The sequence below is a fragment of the Onychomys torridus genome, chromosome 4, assembly GCF_903995425.1.
Source record: "Onychomys torridus chromosome 4, mOncTor1.1, whole genome shotgun sequence".
NCBI lineage: Eukaryota > Metazoa > Chordata > Mammalia > Rodentia > Cricetidae > Onychomys > Onychomys torridus.
In genome coordinates, this window is record NC_050446.1 from 64,933,236 (window position 1) to 64,950,907 (window position 17,672).

The 17,672-nt window shown below is 35.7% G+C and overlaps 1 protein-coding gene and 1 pseudogene across 1 annotated transcript; both read right to left on the reverse strand.

The window, feature by feature from the left end:
- Positions 1–483: 483 nt before the first annotated feature.
- Positions 484–1,449, reverse strand: LOC118582694 (olfactory receptor 4C15-like). The gene has a single exon (XM_036185740.1). The coding sequence runs from the start codon at positions 1,417–1,419 to the stop codon at positions 484–486; it is 936 nt and encodes a 311-aa protein (XP_036041633.1). The 5' UTR covers positions 1,420–1,449.
- Positions 1,450–15,767: 14,318 nt separating this feature from the next.
- Positions 15,768–16,665, reverse strand: LOC118582661 (annotated as a pseudogene).
- Between the last annotated feature and the right edge of the window lie 1,007 nt (positions 16,666–17,672).

Genomic DNA, 17,672 nt, shown 5'->3' on the forward strand with positions numbered 1-17,672 from the left:
TTAATGCATCCTATAGAAAATGATGTTATCATTTTCAAAGTAATAACTAATGAATAAAATAATTTTCCTAGTAAATAGTGACTTCTTAAATTTTTAGATTAATTTTGTACGTGTAATTATTGATTCTTGTGTATGTGTGTATGTGTCTGTACCTATATGAATAGTGTGTAGATGTGTATACAAATGAGGGGTGGATGGTGCACGTTCCTGTCCACACGCATGATGATACAAAGGAAAGCACCAATTCTATCCATTTATTGTTCTCTACAACATTTCCTTAAGACAAGGTCTCCAATGAGCCTTGACCTTAATCTTTTTGGTAAGAGCCTATGGGCTCTACAGTACCTCCCTTTACCAGTATTTTGTTAAAAGTGTGCTGCCATGCCTGATTTTTGACATGAGAATCAATAATATTATATCAGTTTACACAAAAAATGCTATTGCTCACTGGTTCCTGCCACCTAGTATTGCAAGTGTAATATTTTAGTAATCATCAGAAACCATTGTCAATCTCTTCCACATTCTCCTTATGGCATTTTTTATTTCCTTATTCCTGAAAGTGTAAACCATAGGGTTCAGAAGTGGGGTCATGATGGTGGCAAATGCAAATGCATTTTTCTCAGAAGAGAAACCAGTTGTTGGTCTTGCATACATTAATATGCATGACACAAAGAACAAAAGTACAACAGTAATGTGGGATCCACAAGTGGAGAGAGCTTTAAGTCGACCCTCAGAGCTGTGGGATCTCAGAGAGTACAATATGACACCATAGGAGATAAGCAAAATAGAGAAGATTATGATGCAGATAGACCCACTGTTAGCAAACACCAAGATTACAAATATGTGTGTGTCAGTACAGGCAAGCTTCAGTAATGGGAACAAGTCACACACATAATGATCAATAACATTAGGTCCACAGAAGGGCAGCTGCAAAGTGAAGGTAATTTGTATGATAGAATGCAAGAATCCTCCAGCCCAGGATATTGTCACCAAAATGCCACAGAGCTTCCGGGTCATAATGGAAGAGTAATGTAAGGGCTTGCAAATGGCCACATAGCGGTCATAGGCCATGGCTGACAGGACAATCACCTCTATCCCAGTGAAGAAGTGGACAGCAAACAGTTGCATCATGCAACATTCAAAAGAAATGGTCTTCCTCTCATAGAAGAAGTCTACAATCATCTTAGGTGTGACAGTAGAAGAAGTACATGCATCCAGTAAGGACAGGAATATCAAGAAGAAGTACATGGGGGAGGCAAGCAGCGTGGGACTATAGATGATGGTCACCACAATCATCATGTTGCCCCAAATAGTTGCAAGGTAGATCAATAAAAACACAACAAACAGTATTTTCTCAACCTTTGAGTTCTGTGAAAGCCCAAGAAGTATGAACTCAGTGACAAAACTCTGGTTTTGCATTATTCTCAAGAAGATACTGAAGTAAAATCTGTTCACTTAAATCTGAAATTATGAGAAAAGAATACATCATTTAAGTTTATATAATCACCATGTACAAGTTGCTGCTTTCTTGATTATTTTACTATTAAAAAAAGAATATTATAACTTCTTAAATGTATAGTTGCATAATATGTAGTACTGAAGATAAGTTATATTATTGAATACATTATATAGCCACATTAAAACATTGGAGATTAAAGCATCTACTTGGGTGAGAGTAGAGCAATGGCCTATATTTTAAGGGTCAGCTTTCATCAACCCTCATGGAATTCTTGAAGTGAAACATTGAAATGCATTATATACTATTCTCGATATAAGTGAAGACCAGAATGTTAGTCACCTTTGACTGATCAAAGCATTCACTGTCTCATCTACCAACAGAAGAAGCAGTATATATTTTATAGCACGTTTGAAAATCAATGATTCAGCTTTATTGTGTGTAAGAATGTGCATTTATGGAAACTTCCAATAACATAATCTATTCTTTATAAAACAGAAAATCTTTGGGAAAGTATGCAGCATTCCTCTATGTGCATTTGTTGAAAGGTGGAAATTTCACTAAAATCATCATTTTACAACTTAACAAGAACTTTACAAAACTTAACCTATTTTCATTAAAACTAAATGAAATACTTCAAAAAGAGCAATTACTCCAGACTTGAAGATCTAGTACTAGTCAGCAGTGTGTTACAGTCTTTTGTGCACTTTAATTTTTCACAAGTTTTCATCAAAGCTTTTATGATCAAACAAAGAAAGGATGCTCAGCTTGGGACTCAAGAGACATAAGCTTCAAGAGACATGATGTGTCCACAGAACCAACAGGGTAAAGAGTGAGATTAGTCTCCTTTGTAAGAACTTCAGGAAAGGGATGTTCTTTCTAATCTCTTTCACTCTATAAGAGTTAAAGCATAATCTTCCTTTGTCCTTGTATAAATGGGACATCTTGATCAAGGCAAAAGAGTCAGTGGTGAAGAATCAGAAGGCCAAGAACCAATCATCTATGAATGAAAATAGGTGACAACACAGAGCTAAAAAAACAGAATCCCACCCTCAATTGTGATTTATAGTCTTCCAACTTAATTATTTGCCAACTTACCCTCTCATTTCACGCTATTAAATGGTCAAATTTGAAAAATATCAAAGTGTTACTTGTTGTAGCATTATTTTGCAATGCTAGATGTAATTTATTCACAAGAAAACTCAACTGTGTCACCCACAGAAAGTAATTTTAAACCCAAAAGTTGTTTCTTTTCCTGTCCTGTAATACATTCTTGTGTACGAATATATGCAAGCATATACATATTCCTGTGCATGCATTTGTATGCAAGCCTGTCTACTGTTACAAATACCTGTTTGTATAAGAAAAATTGGTTTGTCCTTAAAATAAAAATGAGATGTTGCAATGACTGACATCTAAAGAAGGTAGACATTATTTCCCATGTTTATAAGTAGATTATGAGACAGTTTATTTACTTATTTTACAGCAGTCATTTACATGATGTCCTATGGTCAGTTCCTCACTAGCATATATAATATGAACTCCATCTACTCACATGCTATAGTCAAAGTCAACAGTGATCTAACACAAACTGTATAAAGTCACTGAATCAGAATGTAATCATTTACTATAAATTAAGATGAACACTAATTTCTTTAGCAGTTGTCCTTCAGAGATAATTCAGGATTCACAAAGAAGTTTAGTAGGAAAACAGCAAGGCATGGTGCCTATGAATAAATTGTCAGAATGAACCTCAGCATTTCACACAATGAAAATGCAAAGGGAAATAAGGGCTACTTTAAACTCTCAGACATGTGCTAAGTTCCAAATCTCTTACCTTTAACTCTGCTGTGGATTCAGTTCCTTTATGTTTCTAAAGTTCCAGAAGCGTCAGGTTTTATTATGTATGGCTTTCATAAGTAGGTTTATCTTAAGTGTTTTAGGGAACTGTCATAAAAATAAGGATGGAATCAGAAGCATAGATGACAATGAATGTTAAAACAAGTTGCTGCATATAATCAGAGAGAAGTAAGGATACTTTTAGATATAATTCCTGCTCACCAGTGGCCAAAACTGACAATTGCTTTTCTTCATATTTATTCACATGGAAAATTATTTTTTTATAGATTTCAGTGAGCTATGAGAGTTTCAGTGCACAATACCTTCTTAGGTTCTCTAAAATGAATGGTGCATGTCAGCTACCCTTGTTGCATAATCCTTCCTATTAGAAAAAATCTGAGAAATTCCAAAGAAAATATAGCACTATGTTAATTTTAATTTTTATTGCATTTAGTTTCATCTTTCTAATTTTAATTAAGGAACCCAATGCATGTTTGTTGCAAACAAAATGACACCTTCATTTTTTCAGTGAAGCAAGTTCCAAAACTCATGCTAACACATCTACTATGGAAAATAAATAAATTGTAATTGTGGTTTATGATCACAAGGATTATGATTTTAAATAATTAAAAATATAATCGACCTAAACACCAGGCATAATACAGATTTATTCCTACATTACAAAAGGGGTTATAGTTCAGAAGTAAGCTAAATATAAATAAAATGTTTAGTTAAGTATGATTTGCCCATGTTTATTTCATAATCTTGATAAAAGTATTCACAGTAAAGCAGAGTATCTGAATCAAGTAAAACTATGTGAGTTATGTCTTGTAACCTTCTATACTGTCATGTGCTAACATAAAATGAGACTAAATAAAATGTTAAGTAGAAAGTACAACAGCTCACTTTTTGTTATTAAACAAGTGGGAGAAAGGCTATGTGTAGAATAGCCATGCACTATTTATTGAACATCCAGAATTCAATGTTTTGGGTCCATGAAAGACAAAGGAGTAAGTAGATCTCTATTTTGTCATTGGGACAGGCAGTGGAGGAAGGGAGATCTACAAGGTCTGATGTAGCCCAGGCTGGACTCAAACACACCACTTAGCCTAGTATGTCTTTAAATTTCAGGTCTTCTCTTCTCTCTCTACATGCTGGTATATCAATCTTCTGTCACCACACTAACCTAAACCCATGGTCCCTATCAACATACCCTACAAACTACCCATCAAACAAAAGATATTTGAATAGAAAATGTTGAATATTTAGACAGTGTCTGCATACATATGTTGATAAAAATTGAATCATGAAAAAAAGTCAGATTAAAATCACATATTAGAGGCTGGAGATATGGCTAAATGGCTAACAGCACTTAATGATCTTCCACGGGGCTTGAATTCAGCTCCCAGAACCTATATCAAGCCTTATAACCGTAAAGTTATACTTTATTAATAGCAAAGATTTTGTTTTTATGAACCAAATACTTAAAATTAAATAACAAAATTAAAATCTACACAATATATTTTCAAATTCTGTGAAAGGTTCTGAGATTTGCAGAACTTTCACTAGCAAAAATGAAATCAATAGATTAACCACACACATCTGGCAGTCATATTTTTCTTTTTTTAATTATTTATTTTATTTTTGAGGTTATAGTATAATTATATGATTTCCCCTTACTTTATTCCCTCCATAGTATCCCATGTACTAATCCTTTTTCATTTTCAAATTAATGACCTTTCATTCCATTATTTGTTTTTCCATGCATTATATGTCTACGCATATAAAAATATGGTCCTAAATAGAAACTTCTCAATCCATATAATGTTACTTGTGTTTCTAAAAAAGTATAAACCTTTCACAAACATTAATACTATAAATTCAACCATTTAACCCTTTCATTTGCTCTTTCCCTTCTAAATCCATATTCTCAGATAGGAACCCACTCATTTTCTCTGTATTTCTTCCCACACATTCCATTGCTTTCTTTTCTCTAAAAATCATGTACTGTAAGAATCTATTATTTATTTCTGGTCTTTCTCAGAGTCCCTCGTTGCATAACTCTGGTCACTGAGCCATGTTCTGGAGTAGTGAACTTAAGAATTAGGACTCCCTATATCTTGCTTTCCACGTTGCCCATGATTACCTTTCCATTCATTTTAGCAACAGAAATTTTGATAGCATTAATTTACCTGAAGATAATGGGAAGTCTTTCATAACTGTATGGTATATAAAACATTCAGAACTATAAGAGGAATTAGTAGAAAAATTATCATTTTATGTAGAAGCTTTTAAGAAAATTTTAAATATAAAACTTAATATTGTGGTCACAATGGATAATCATGAATTTAAAAGTTACTTGAAATTGACGTCTAAGGTAAAATTATACAAGTCTAACATATTATTACCTAAGAATATTACCTAGCAGTAGAAAGTTTATTAGTGTGTAGCTAAGCAAACTCCTTTCTGCCACTCTCTGGGAAACACATTTTCCTGAGATTACTAAGCTTTTTTCTAATACTGGTTTCCAAAATGTCTCACCTTTGCTTGTCTTACTGTTCCTAGTTACAGGAAATTACTTTACAGTTTCCTCTGACTGTCATGTTGAGTGCTTTCTAAAGCTGTTCTTTGCTGTCTGGGTAACTCTGCTCATTTTAAGAGAGACCAAGTCACAGTCATGAGCACTGAAGAGGTTCAGATCATCAACTAATTGAATTTTCTGAACAGTTCAAAGGCACTCTCTACTGCCTACAGATATTTAAGAGGACATTCTTAAACCAGCAGACTTCACAGGGACTTAAGGTACTTCTCCTGATTCTGTGTCCTTCTCCGTACCATACCTAGTTTCCAGTTATGGAAAGAAAGCGTCTTACATTCTCTATCAATAGCTATGTAGTATAGACAACACCCCCAACTAACCCAGCTTCTGTGCTATCATTCTTCACTTCAAACTTACTATTTTCTAATCAGTGATAACAGAACAGTAAGAATACTTGTGCTATTGAAAATGTTTTTTTCAAAAAATAAATAAACTGCTAGTGGAGAGATAATAGAAAAACAGCACTTGTGACATTTTTCTGTTGCTTGTTTTCAACTTCAAGATGACAAGTTGAAACTGTGTTTAATCTCTTTGGACTTTAAAGAAGCAGATGTTCAAGGAGAAGGAAAGGAGAGTGGGAGGAAAATTGAAGAAAGGAAGGAAGGAAAAAGTTCTTTTTCTGACAACTGACTTTTGGGTACCTGAGCAATTATTAGTTGACAAGCACTGGCATCTGAGCTCTGAATAGACAATTTTAATCACTGATATATTGATTACCCATAATTATATTATCAACACTAATGATGAGGAGCCTGTACACCAGAGTGTATGAAACCCCATACACATAGCTGTGCACTGAAGGTTCTCTGCTTGCTTTAAATACAGTATCCTGACTCACATCATCCACAATTAAAGTACTCCATCATAATTTAAATTAAACTATGAAAATATTGTAATGTACCTTAAATAGATCACCATGCATCACTTCTTGTGAAAAGTCTGAAGTTAAGTATCACCTATTCTTTATGGAGAAGTCCATTAAGGGGTGAACAAAATTCTGTTTGTATCCAATTCCTTTGCACATTTGAGAAAGAAAACTGATTATGGAAATTGATGCAAAGTATGTGAGCATTGCTTCTTGGGCCCTGCCATCATCATGGTCTCATGATACATGAAAAACAAAGAAACCAAGACTTCCTCCTGTGTTGTCACTAGATTTATAGAGGTGTCCCTGAGATGTTACTTGCCTGGGAAAATGATTCTTATTCCACTGGGTTTTTCAGATTTCTCTCTGTGTGAGTTTATGATGCAATTTTTGTGCTTGAACACTTGATTCAATGTTTAAATCACTTTTTATTAATGTGGTTAGAAAGAGTTTAATTTTTCCCAAGGAGGTTCTTTTAAATTTTTCCTAAATGTTTAATTTTTCCACTAGAGAGAGTTTTGTATTTTTCTTCTTCATATTCAATATTCTTTCTTAAATAAGAATTTTAATATCCATGGATGCTATTTTTCTTTTGAATGATCAGGATCCTGTCCAATAATAATTTCATGTAACACTGTATTTAGAGGGATAGCAATGCTATAAAATGGATGGAACAAAATACTTCTTTCATGAATTTAAGCATAATACATAGGTACTCACCAAACATAATAGCTTATGGATTCTTTCATAAGGAACCCTTACACTAATCCCTATGAGAAATGTGTATTGTTTCAGAAATAAAATGGCAAAGACAATTCCTCAAAAAAAACTATGAAAGACTATGTTTAAATATATAAGTTAATTTGAATGTTATTCACTTACACTAAGATTCATGATGTTGTGTGTCTATAGCATCTGTGACCTGGTGGGTAGTTATCTGTTTCATTCCATAGCCAAGGGTGAACTTGAATTCACAGTAATCTTCCTCTCTTAGATTCAAAAATACTAGAGTTTTAGCCTTAGGCCAAAATCTACAGCTTATATCATAAGTTACAAACCAAAAGTGGAATTTTAGAGGTAGAAGGACATCGTATATCTTCACTATGTAAAGTAGCCATGACATTGCTGCTTGAGGGAAAAGTTAAAAGTTGTTTCCGAGATCATTTCAAAGATGGAATAAGTAAAATATTCCACTAAATTGTAAAATTCTTAAGCATTGATTCCTACACTTTTTAAAAATCTGTTTATACAACTTTAAAATAGAATATTTTAAATATTCTTAAATATCTTAAAATAGAAATTAAGTAACTCATGAAAAGATTATAAATAACGGTACACAAACAGCATCAGTATGGTAGTGTATGAACTTCAGAAGAAATGATTATTTTCCTTTAACTTAAATGCTACACATGTGTCCCAACACAGAATAATCACATGACATGAATTACATCCCACAGTCAGTGATATGAGACCTGTAATGGTCAGCATTCAGATACTAATAATTGAATCCCACTCAATTTAAACTACTTGGAACTTGCTAACAAAAATTAATAAAAACTTACTAACTTTCCCTACTTTGCTTAATTCTTTGTTAGCTACTTCTGTATGAAAAACAGTATAATAGTACAAAAATATTTTTAGAGTTCATTAGGGAAGATTATAGAAAAAAATGTTTATACTTATTTATAGCATTTATCCACATTATAGAAATCCAATAAGTGTTTCAGTTAAAAAAAATAAATAAAATAAGAGATGGAGCCCTGGAAAAATGTCTCAGCACTTAAGAGCACTGTGGTTCTTGTAGAGAAACTGTGTTTATTCATAGCATCCACATGGAGGCTCAAAACCAACTCTATTCTGTTTCTAGGGGATACAATGTCTGCTTCTGATCTGGATGGGCACCAGGCACACACATGATTCACATATAGACATACAAAACTTTCATACATATAGAATTTTAAAAATCACAACAATAAATAATATTTGTCTAAGGAAAGAAAGAAATATGGAGTCACAAGCAAGAAAATATAAATAACTGGGCTTGAGATGTCTGTCAACTCTGTGGACATATAGAATTTTAAAAATCTAAACAATAAATAATAAATATTTATCTAAAGAAAGAAAGAAATATGGAGTCACAAGCAAGAAAATATAATTAACTGGGCTTGAGAAGTCTGTCAACTCTGTGGAAGTTATCTTATATCCCACAAATTTCAACTAATTTATAATCATGTCCTCCTGCATTAAATTTGTAAAAACCAATGAACAGACTTTCTTTCTAAAAATGTACAGTTGCATTTTTGACAACTCCTTCTGAAAATTATATTGTAAAATCACATAGGTTAAAAATGTTGAAGCAAGTGCAAGACAAGATAGAAAAATACTCACAGGTAACATAATTTAGTAAATGCACATACTTGGGTATTTTTTTATAATATATGTTCTTTCCCATCCTTTATCTCCTCCCTGAACCTCCCTCCTCTACACCCATCCAAATCCTCACATGACAATACTAAGTAATCAATTCATACTGAACATTAGAAATCCAAACAGTATAATTTTACTTTTAATGAAAATTGATTAATTTTTTTCATAAATATTTCCTGATAAGTTTTTTCTTCCCTCTACACCTATCAGTTCCTCACCAACTCCACTCCTCTCCAGACCCACTCCCCCTTTGTCTCTTATTAGTAGAGGTTTCTAAGAGATAACAACCAAACATGACAAAATATAATATAATAAGGTAAAACAAAAACCATCACAATGAATTTGGACAAGACAAATCAATAGAAGGAAAAGAGTCCAAGGGAAGGCACAAGAGTCAGAGACACACTTGTTCACATTTAGGAGCCACATAGGAACACTAATTTGGAAGGTCTAATATATACTCAGAAGTCTGATGAAGATGGTTGCAGGAAACATGCATGCTGCTTCAATCTTGGTGACTTAATATGAGCTTTGTTCACAGTGATTTAGATGGTGTTGTTTTCTTGATATATCTACCTCCTCTAACTATTATACTCATAAATTCTGCCTCATCTTCCACAGGGTTTCCAGAACTCTGACAGGAAGAATTTGATAGAGACATCATGTTTGGGCATCGGTGTTCCCAGGTTTCTCACTGTATAAAATCTGGTTGTGGGTCTCTGTATTTGCTCACATCTGCTATAGGACAAGACAAACCAATGATGATGGCAGAACAGGGCACTGATCTACAAGTATAGTAGAATGTCATTGTGAGCCCCTTTATCACTCTTTTTGTAGACTAGTATTATTTGTTTTGACCCTAAGTCCTTGGACTATCTAGTCTCAGGTTCTTGGTCACTCAAATAATGTTGGGTATGTGTTGTATCCCATGGTCTGGGCCTTAAGTCAAATCAGTTACTGGTTGGTTATTCCCACAAGCTCAGTGCCACTGTTGTCCCAGTGTATCTTGCAGACAGGACACTATTGTAGATCAAAGGGTTTGTGGCTGGCTTTGTGTTTATGTTTCTCTTTCAGTAGTGTGCAGAGTACCTACCGGTACCAAAGGCTCTAGAACTTAAGAGTGAAGAACTTAAGAGAAGAAGCTTGTCTTCTCTGTGTCCATTGAGTTTTATAAATGTTGTCTTCAACAATGAGTCTTTCTGTCAGTTTGCCGAGAGCAACCTATTGTATTGGCAATAGCCTAGGTTGTCTACAAATTCCCATGGGACCCCTTTGTCCAACTACTCAATAAGATATAACCTAGTATCAGTGCTGGAAGCATTATTTGGTGACAAGTGATGTCCAGCTGGTACTCTCTCTCCTGCATTATTTGGCAATTGTATTTAGACCACCTTCATACATGTATATAATTTAGGAAGCTTCTACTCTATTATGTTTCAAGACTATCCTATAAATACCAGCTAATTTGAGCTGGATTATCCTGAATTCCCTCATTTTCCCACTTATCCTCCCATTCCAGTTCCCTCAATCCATCCATAGTTATCTATTCTATTCTCCTTTCCTAGTGAGATCTATATCTGTACCCTCAGGTTCTTTACTCTGTATCTACCCTTGGTACTATATCTTGCTTATCATTAATTCAACAGCTAATATCCACATATAGGTAAATACATATACTGTGTTTGTTTCCCTGGATGGGGGATAGCTTCCTCAGTATGATTTTGGTTTAGATCCATCCATTTGCCAGCACAATTCATGATGTGATTTTTTTCAATTGCTGATTAATATTCTATTGGCACAATAATGCCAATAAAAATACACCATGCTTTCTTTACCTATTAATTTGTTCACAAGCATTGTTTGTCTAAAATTTCTGACTGTTATCCAGGCAGTGGTAGCACATGTCATTAATCCTAGCACTTTGGAAGCAGACACAACACATAACCATGAGTTGGCTCCAATCTCTGCAGAGAGGCCTGTAGAGAATGTCCTATGTCTCTGGCATTTATGATAGTCTTGGGTCTTTACTGTATCTGTGGGCATCCCATTCCCAGCTTCAAGCAGTTAACTTCTATGACTCTATAGACTCTCCAGCCCTGACATACATAGTTTCACTTAAATTCTCTAAAAAAATATGCCACAACTTTTTACAACCCTCTTCCACAGTCTTATTCCCACAAAATCTTTCATTGCCACAAAATCATTCCCACAAAGACAATGTTGCCAACCCTTCCTTCAGCTGAAGGAGGTGGCAACAATAGACTGACACTCTCTGCAACTTTCTTGTCTATCCTGTAATAATCCTGGAAAACCCACTACCTAGGCAGTTGATCCCAGGGAAAACTGAATTCCTACTGCTTCATTTTCAGTTACTATTTTTTTTCCTTTTGGATAAGGTCATGGTATACAAGTTGGATTTCTTGATTGATTGGGTCTTACCTTTGAATCATACTTGCTCTTATACAGGGCAGCAAAGTGTGCTCCATTGTTGATATTTAGAATTTTTTGTCAGTGCACATCTAGTCTTCTAAATGTAAGCTGCTGGAAGTCTTTTCTACATAACAAACCAATTGTGTGTTTAGGGGTTGGGGTATATGCCCATATTGCTGCTCACTTTCATTGTTAATGGGGCCAAGTGCAATATAAAAGACCCAAACCACAGAACGAATACTCTGCTCTCCTGAAATGTCTTCTCACCAAATAAATTAAGCATTGCCTATAAATTCGACTTCAGTCAAGTCCTCAGGACAGAAGCAAAAAAAAAAAAAAAAAAACATAATTTTCAGCAAATACCATTCAAATGACCCCAGTGTATTTTCTAGTAGAAATCATTCATTGATTCTGAAATCTCATGATGAAAGCTTTCAATGTCCACACTTTCTCAGCACTCTTATTTTCAAAACTCCTACCAGAGTGGCCCATTAAACACTGTCTCTGGCATGGTAGGACTTTTCTAGACTGATGTACCACACACAAGTTCTGAAAGCCTAAAAGACCTATGATTATGTTTATTGAAACACTAACTTCATTCCTTAATCTAAATTTTGTATCAGTTATGTTATTCATTGCAGCAACAGAACTCCTGATACAGCAATCTAATAAAGGAAAAAATATGTTGGGTTATACATTTCCAAGGGGCAATTAGTCATAGTTTGTTCTTATGACACCAGGACGTTGAAGCAGTTGGGCACAGTGCAACATAATCTGAAAGCAGAGCTGTAAGACAAATTACTAAATGATCTTATTAATAAAAAAACCTGGAGCCAGATAGTGGGGTAAAAACTGAGAAATCAGAGAAGCAGAAAGCAACCAGCCTTGTTCTTACCACTAGAAAAGCCTCAGCCACAGAGAGACATACTTCCTGTATATCTAAATGTCTTTCTGTCCCTGCTTTCTTACTTCCTTTCTCTGCCAACCTCCAACACTTCCTGAACTTCCTGTCTGCCTATCCAGACTTCCATGTCTCCATCGTTAGTGCTGGGATTAAAGGCATGTGCCATCATGCCTGACTCTGTTCCCAGTGTGGCCTTGAACTCACAGAGATCTGGATAGGGTGCAAAAATAAAGTATTGCCACACAGAGCAATGGGTATCTTTTCTTTGCTAGTTTCCTTTTGTTTGTAGCATTCATGACACAAGCTAAGAAAAGAGCTTCCATTTGTCGGGTGTATCTTCCCACATCGATATGTTAGTCAAGAGGAACTCACAATGGTGTTTCTAGAGGAAATCCTAATCAAGATCATTCCTCACAAGTATGCCTAGAGCCTTGTCTCCTAGGTGATAAAGATTACGTGAAGATGAGTATCAAAACTGTCACCATACCCATTTTGCTTCTGTATCTTGTCTTATTGCATTGGCTAAGACACGAAGCACTGTGTTGAATAGGACTGAGAGGGAACACCTACGAGTTGTTCCTGATTTTGCTGACTGATTTAAATTTTCTGCTCTTTCAGAAAATTCTTCTTGAAAATTCAAATATTTTCTCCTATATTTGAGAACTGCATCTTTGTTTAGCCCAGGCTTGCCTTGAACTTGCCTCATCTTCTCAAAAAAGCTATCAGGCAGTGGATTTAAGGTATGAGACTCTAATTATAGTTTTAATCAGAGTTTAAAAATTCTAAATTGTAGATTCTAGACATCAGAGGATACTCATTCCTTTCATACCATCTATAAGATTTGAAAACATACTTAATATAAGAGGACTGAGCATTGAGTCTGTTCTTGATAAAGAAAAAAAAACCCTCAAAATTGCATATTAGACTTATTCAGAAAGGAAAAATACCAAACAGTTTGGTACATTATATTCTTAAACATTGATTGATTGATTTTGTATTGATTCAAACACTATAGCACATGAAAATTTTAAATAATTCTTGAAAATATTAGGATAATGTTACCCAGAAGAAGCACAATTTAAGTAGTACACAAATTCAAGATACAAAAGATATATTCTTTCTATGTAAATTTCACATTTGTGTCCTAACACAGAAGAATAATTTTACATGAATTATAATCTATATTTGCTGATATTTGTTAATTAATGTGAATCATCAGGCACTAACAATTTCTTTATACCTGACTCACTCTGTGCAGGCATGCATGGGAAGTAAGATTCTTTATTCTCAGGCCTACCAGGAAGTTCTAGGGAGTTAGATGACTTAAAATAGGTTGCTTGAGATGACCACACTAGTGGAAGCCCATGAACTGAGGAATGGTGGGTGCGGAACCCCCATGGGAATGAACTAGGCCTTCTGGATATGGAAGATGGTTGTTTGGCTCAAAATGTTTGGTGGGGACCAGGGCAGAAGGATCAGGATCTGTCCCTGGTCTATGGGCAGGTTTCTGGAATCCAGTGCCTGTGGTGTGACACCTTGCACAGCCTTGGTGCAGTGGGAAGGGGTTTGGACCTGCCTAGGCTAGGTGTGCTGGGCTCTGTTGAATTCCCATGGGAGATCTCAATTTGGGGGATGTGGGGATGTGATGCAGGGTAGCTTGGGAAAGAGGGCTGGGGGTGGGAGGAGATGGGATCTGTGGATAATATATGGAGTGAGTAGATAATTTTTTTTGTTTGTTTTTTGTTTTTTTCAAGACAGGGTTTCTCTGTGTACCTTTGTGCCTTTCCTGGAACTCACTTGGTAGCCCAGGCTGGCCTCGAACTCACAGAGATCTGCCTGGCTCTGCCTCCCGAGTGCTGGGATTAAAGGCATGCGCCACCAACGCCCAGCATGAGTAGATAATTTTTTAATAAAGAAAAATGAAAAGAAAAAAAAAAAGAGTAGTCTGCTTATGGGAATTCTGAAAGGAGCTTATAAATATTGAAACACTATGAGGAGATCCAGGTAAAGCCAGGAAGCCTGTGGAATGAGGAAGAACTATGCTTTCTCAGTGGTTCACAGAATGAAGGGAATAGACTATACATGGAAACAGCAGTGTCGACTGATAGGCAAGGAAGCAAGTTTCCTAGAAGATCAGGTTTATGGGGTGGAAAGAGTGAGCCTTGCTGATGGTGTGGAATAGAGTGCCTTAAGTAATCTAGAAGCATCAATTCATTTTGTTGATGAATTTCTAAACAGTCTTATTAAATAAAAATCACAGAGCCTCATACAGAGGAAATAGCAAAAGAAATCAGAGCAATTAGCAAAGATCTGACTCCATCTTTCCCAAAGAGAGCTTCTTCCTATCTAACTTGTGTTTTTAATTGACTTTCTGTCCTGCCTTTTCATTGGCTCTAAGCCCAGCCACATGACTACCTCATCACTGCCTGTCTATAAAGACCTCCAGGTCTTTATGGTTGGTACATGGCTTAAAGGCTCTTGTCACCATACTTGGCTGTGTCCTTGAACACTCATAGACTCTGCCTGCCATGTGATCAGATTAAGAGTGTTTGCTACCACTGCCTGAAATCTGCTTATGGCTTGCTATGTGACCTCACTATGTGACCTCTGATACCCAGGCAAACTTTATTTATTAACATACAAATAAAATCACATTTCAGCACAATTAAAATATCACCACAGACTCTAAAGTTGATGTTGCCAATAAAGGGTTGTCCAAGAATTGCCTTAGTTGTTCTGGATTCAGAAATTTACATCAAGATGGAAAGGCACATCAAGATCCAAACTCAGGTCCTCATTAACACACACCAAGTTCTGTAACAAACTGAGCCACATTCTATAACTGGAGACTTCTCCAGCCCCCAAAAAGCACTGTTAGTCTGACAACCATTTATAAAATAAACACACGGATACTTATATTATTTAAACTGCTTGGCCATTAGCTCAGGACTACCATTGTCTAGCTCTTCCTCTTATATTCAACCCATTTTTATTAATCTATACTTTGCCAAGTGGCTTGTGGCTTACTGGTACCTTACATGTTCCTTGGCCAGACGGCCGCTGGCAGGTCTCTCTGCCTCTGCCTTCTACTTTCCAGAATTTACTTCTCTACTTGTCCCACCTATAATTCCTGCCTGGCTACTGGCCAATCAGAATTTTATTTATACAGAGTGATATCCACAGCAATATCCCTATCCATATAAATTAAATGACTTAATGTTTAACCAGGAAAATTAAACAATATCCTCTACATTTTCCCAATTGCATTTTTCATTTCTTTATTCCTGAAAGTGTAAATTATAGGATTCATCAATGGAGTCAAGATATCAAAAAATATAAAAACATATTTCTCAAAAGATAATGCAGAAGTATTTCGTGCATATATTAATATGCATGGGGCAAAGAACAAAACCACAACAGTAATGTGGGATCCACAGGTGGAGAAAGCTTTACGCTGCCCTTCAGAGCTGTGAGATCTCAAAGAGAACAAGATGACACCATAAGAAACAACCAATAAAGAAAAAATGATGATGCAGATAGACCCACTGTTGGCAAACACCAAAATGACAAAAATATGTGTATCAGTGCAGGCAAGCTTTAGTAACGGGAACAAGTCACATATGAAGTGATCAATAAAATTGGGTCCACAGAAGGGCAGCTGCAATGTGAAGATTGTTTGTATGATAGAATGCAAGAAGCCTCCTGCCCAGGCTACTCCCACCAGAATGCCACACACCCTCCTGTTCATGATTGATGAATAGTGAAGAGGCTTGCAAATGGCCACATAGCGATCATAGGCCATGGCTCACAGGACAGTCACTTTGGCCCCAGTGAAGAAGTGGACAGCAAACAGCTGTGCCATGCAACATTCAAAGGAGATAATCTTCCTCTCATAGAAGTCTATAATCATCTTGGGTGTGATTACAGAAGAAATACATGCATCTAGGAAAGATAGAAAAGACAAAAAGTAGTACATGGGGATACCAAAGAGTGAGGGACTGTATACAATTGTTACCACAATTATCATGTTTCCCCAATAGTTATAAGGTAGACCAATGAAAAGAAAAAAACAGTATTTTCTCAACTTTTGGGTTCTGTGAAAGTCCCAGAAGTATGAACTCAGTGACAAAGGTCTGATTTAACATGATTCTTGAGAAAAAGACAAAATAAAGAATTTCACATAAACCTGCAAATGTGAGGAAGAATTTCTTCATATATATTAATATTATCATGAACAAATAAAATAATGAAAAAATGTTCAGTACTCAACTTTCTTATCAACAGTTTGTGGAAGGAGAAAGTATAACTATTTTTTGTGCAAATGTTAATAAAGATATTATGATCAAATGAACAAAACTATTATTAACCTGCTGACTTTGGAGACACAGGTCCCAGCACACAGGACTACTTCATAGACTGTACAGGATGATGATTGAGATATTGTATCTCAGTGAGAACTTCAGAGTACTGATTGTTTTTCTACTTTCTAGGTCTCTAAATAATCATTCAAGCATCTATTACTTTGTTTATGCATGAGGAATCTTGATAAGCAAGAGGATAGATGATGAAGGAATAGAAGCCAATGGACCAATGATCTACAAATGAAAATTGGTGAAAATTACATCAGTGAAAAAGAGAAACTTCATGTTGAATATAATTTCTGGTCTTGAGACTTGATTATTTACAAATTATGTATGTAATAAAAATTTGAAAGGGTAAGATATATGGCTTGAAATTTATTTGAATTTTCTATAAAACATGTTGATTAAAAGACTTACCTTCACATCACCAAAGATCAAGAAGAGGATCAAGTTGAAAATGTCTAAATAAGACGCATATTAACATGCCATTAAAACACTGGGCAGAATTCTTCCAATTAAAAACTTTCAATAGGTTGATCTGTTTGGGAGGCACCCAGGCTGTGGGACTAGGACCTGTCCTTAATGTATGAGCTGGCTGTTTGGAGACTTGGGCTTACACAGGGACACATGCTCAGCCTGGAAGGAGCGGACAGGACCTGCCTGTACTGAATCTACCAAGTTTAAATGAATCTCCATGGGTGCCTTGGTCGTGGAGGACATGGGAATGGAGGGGAGGGTCTGGGGGAAAGGTGGGGGTTGGGGAGGGAGGGGGAAGGACAGGGGAACCCATG

Coding starts and splice junctions, on each gene's coding strand:
- LOC118582694 (XM_036185740.1), bottom strand. CDS start 1,419: ATGCAAAACCAGAGTTTTGTCACTGAGTTCATACTTCTTGGGCTTTCA.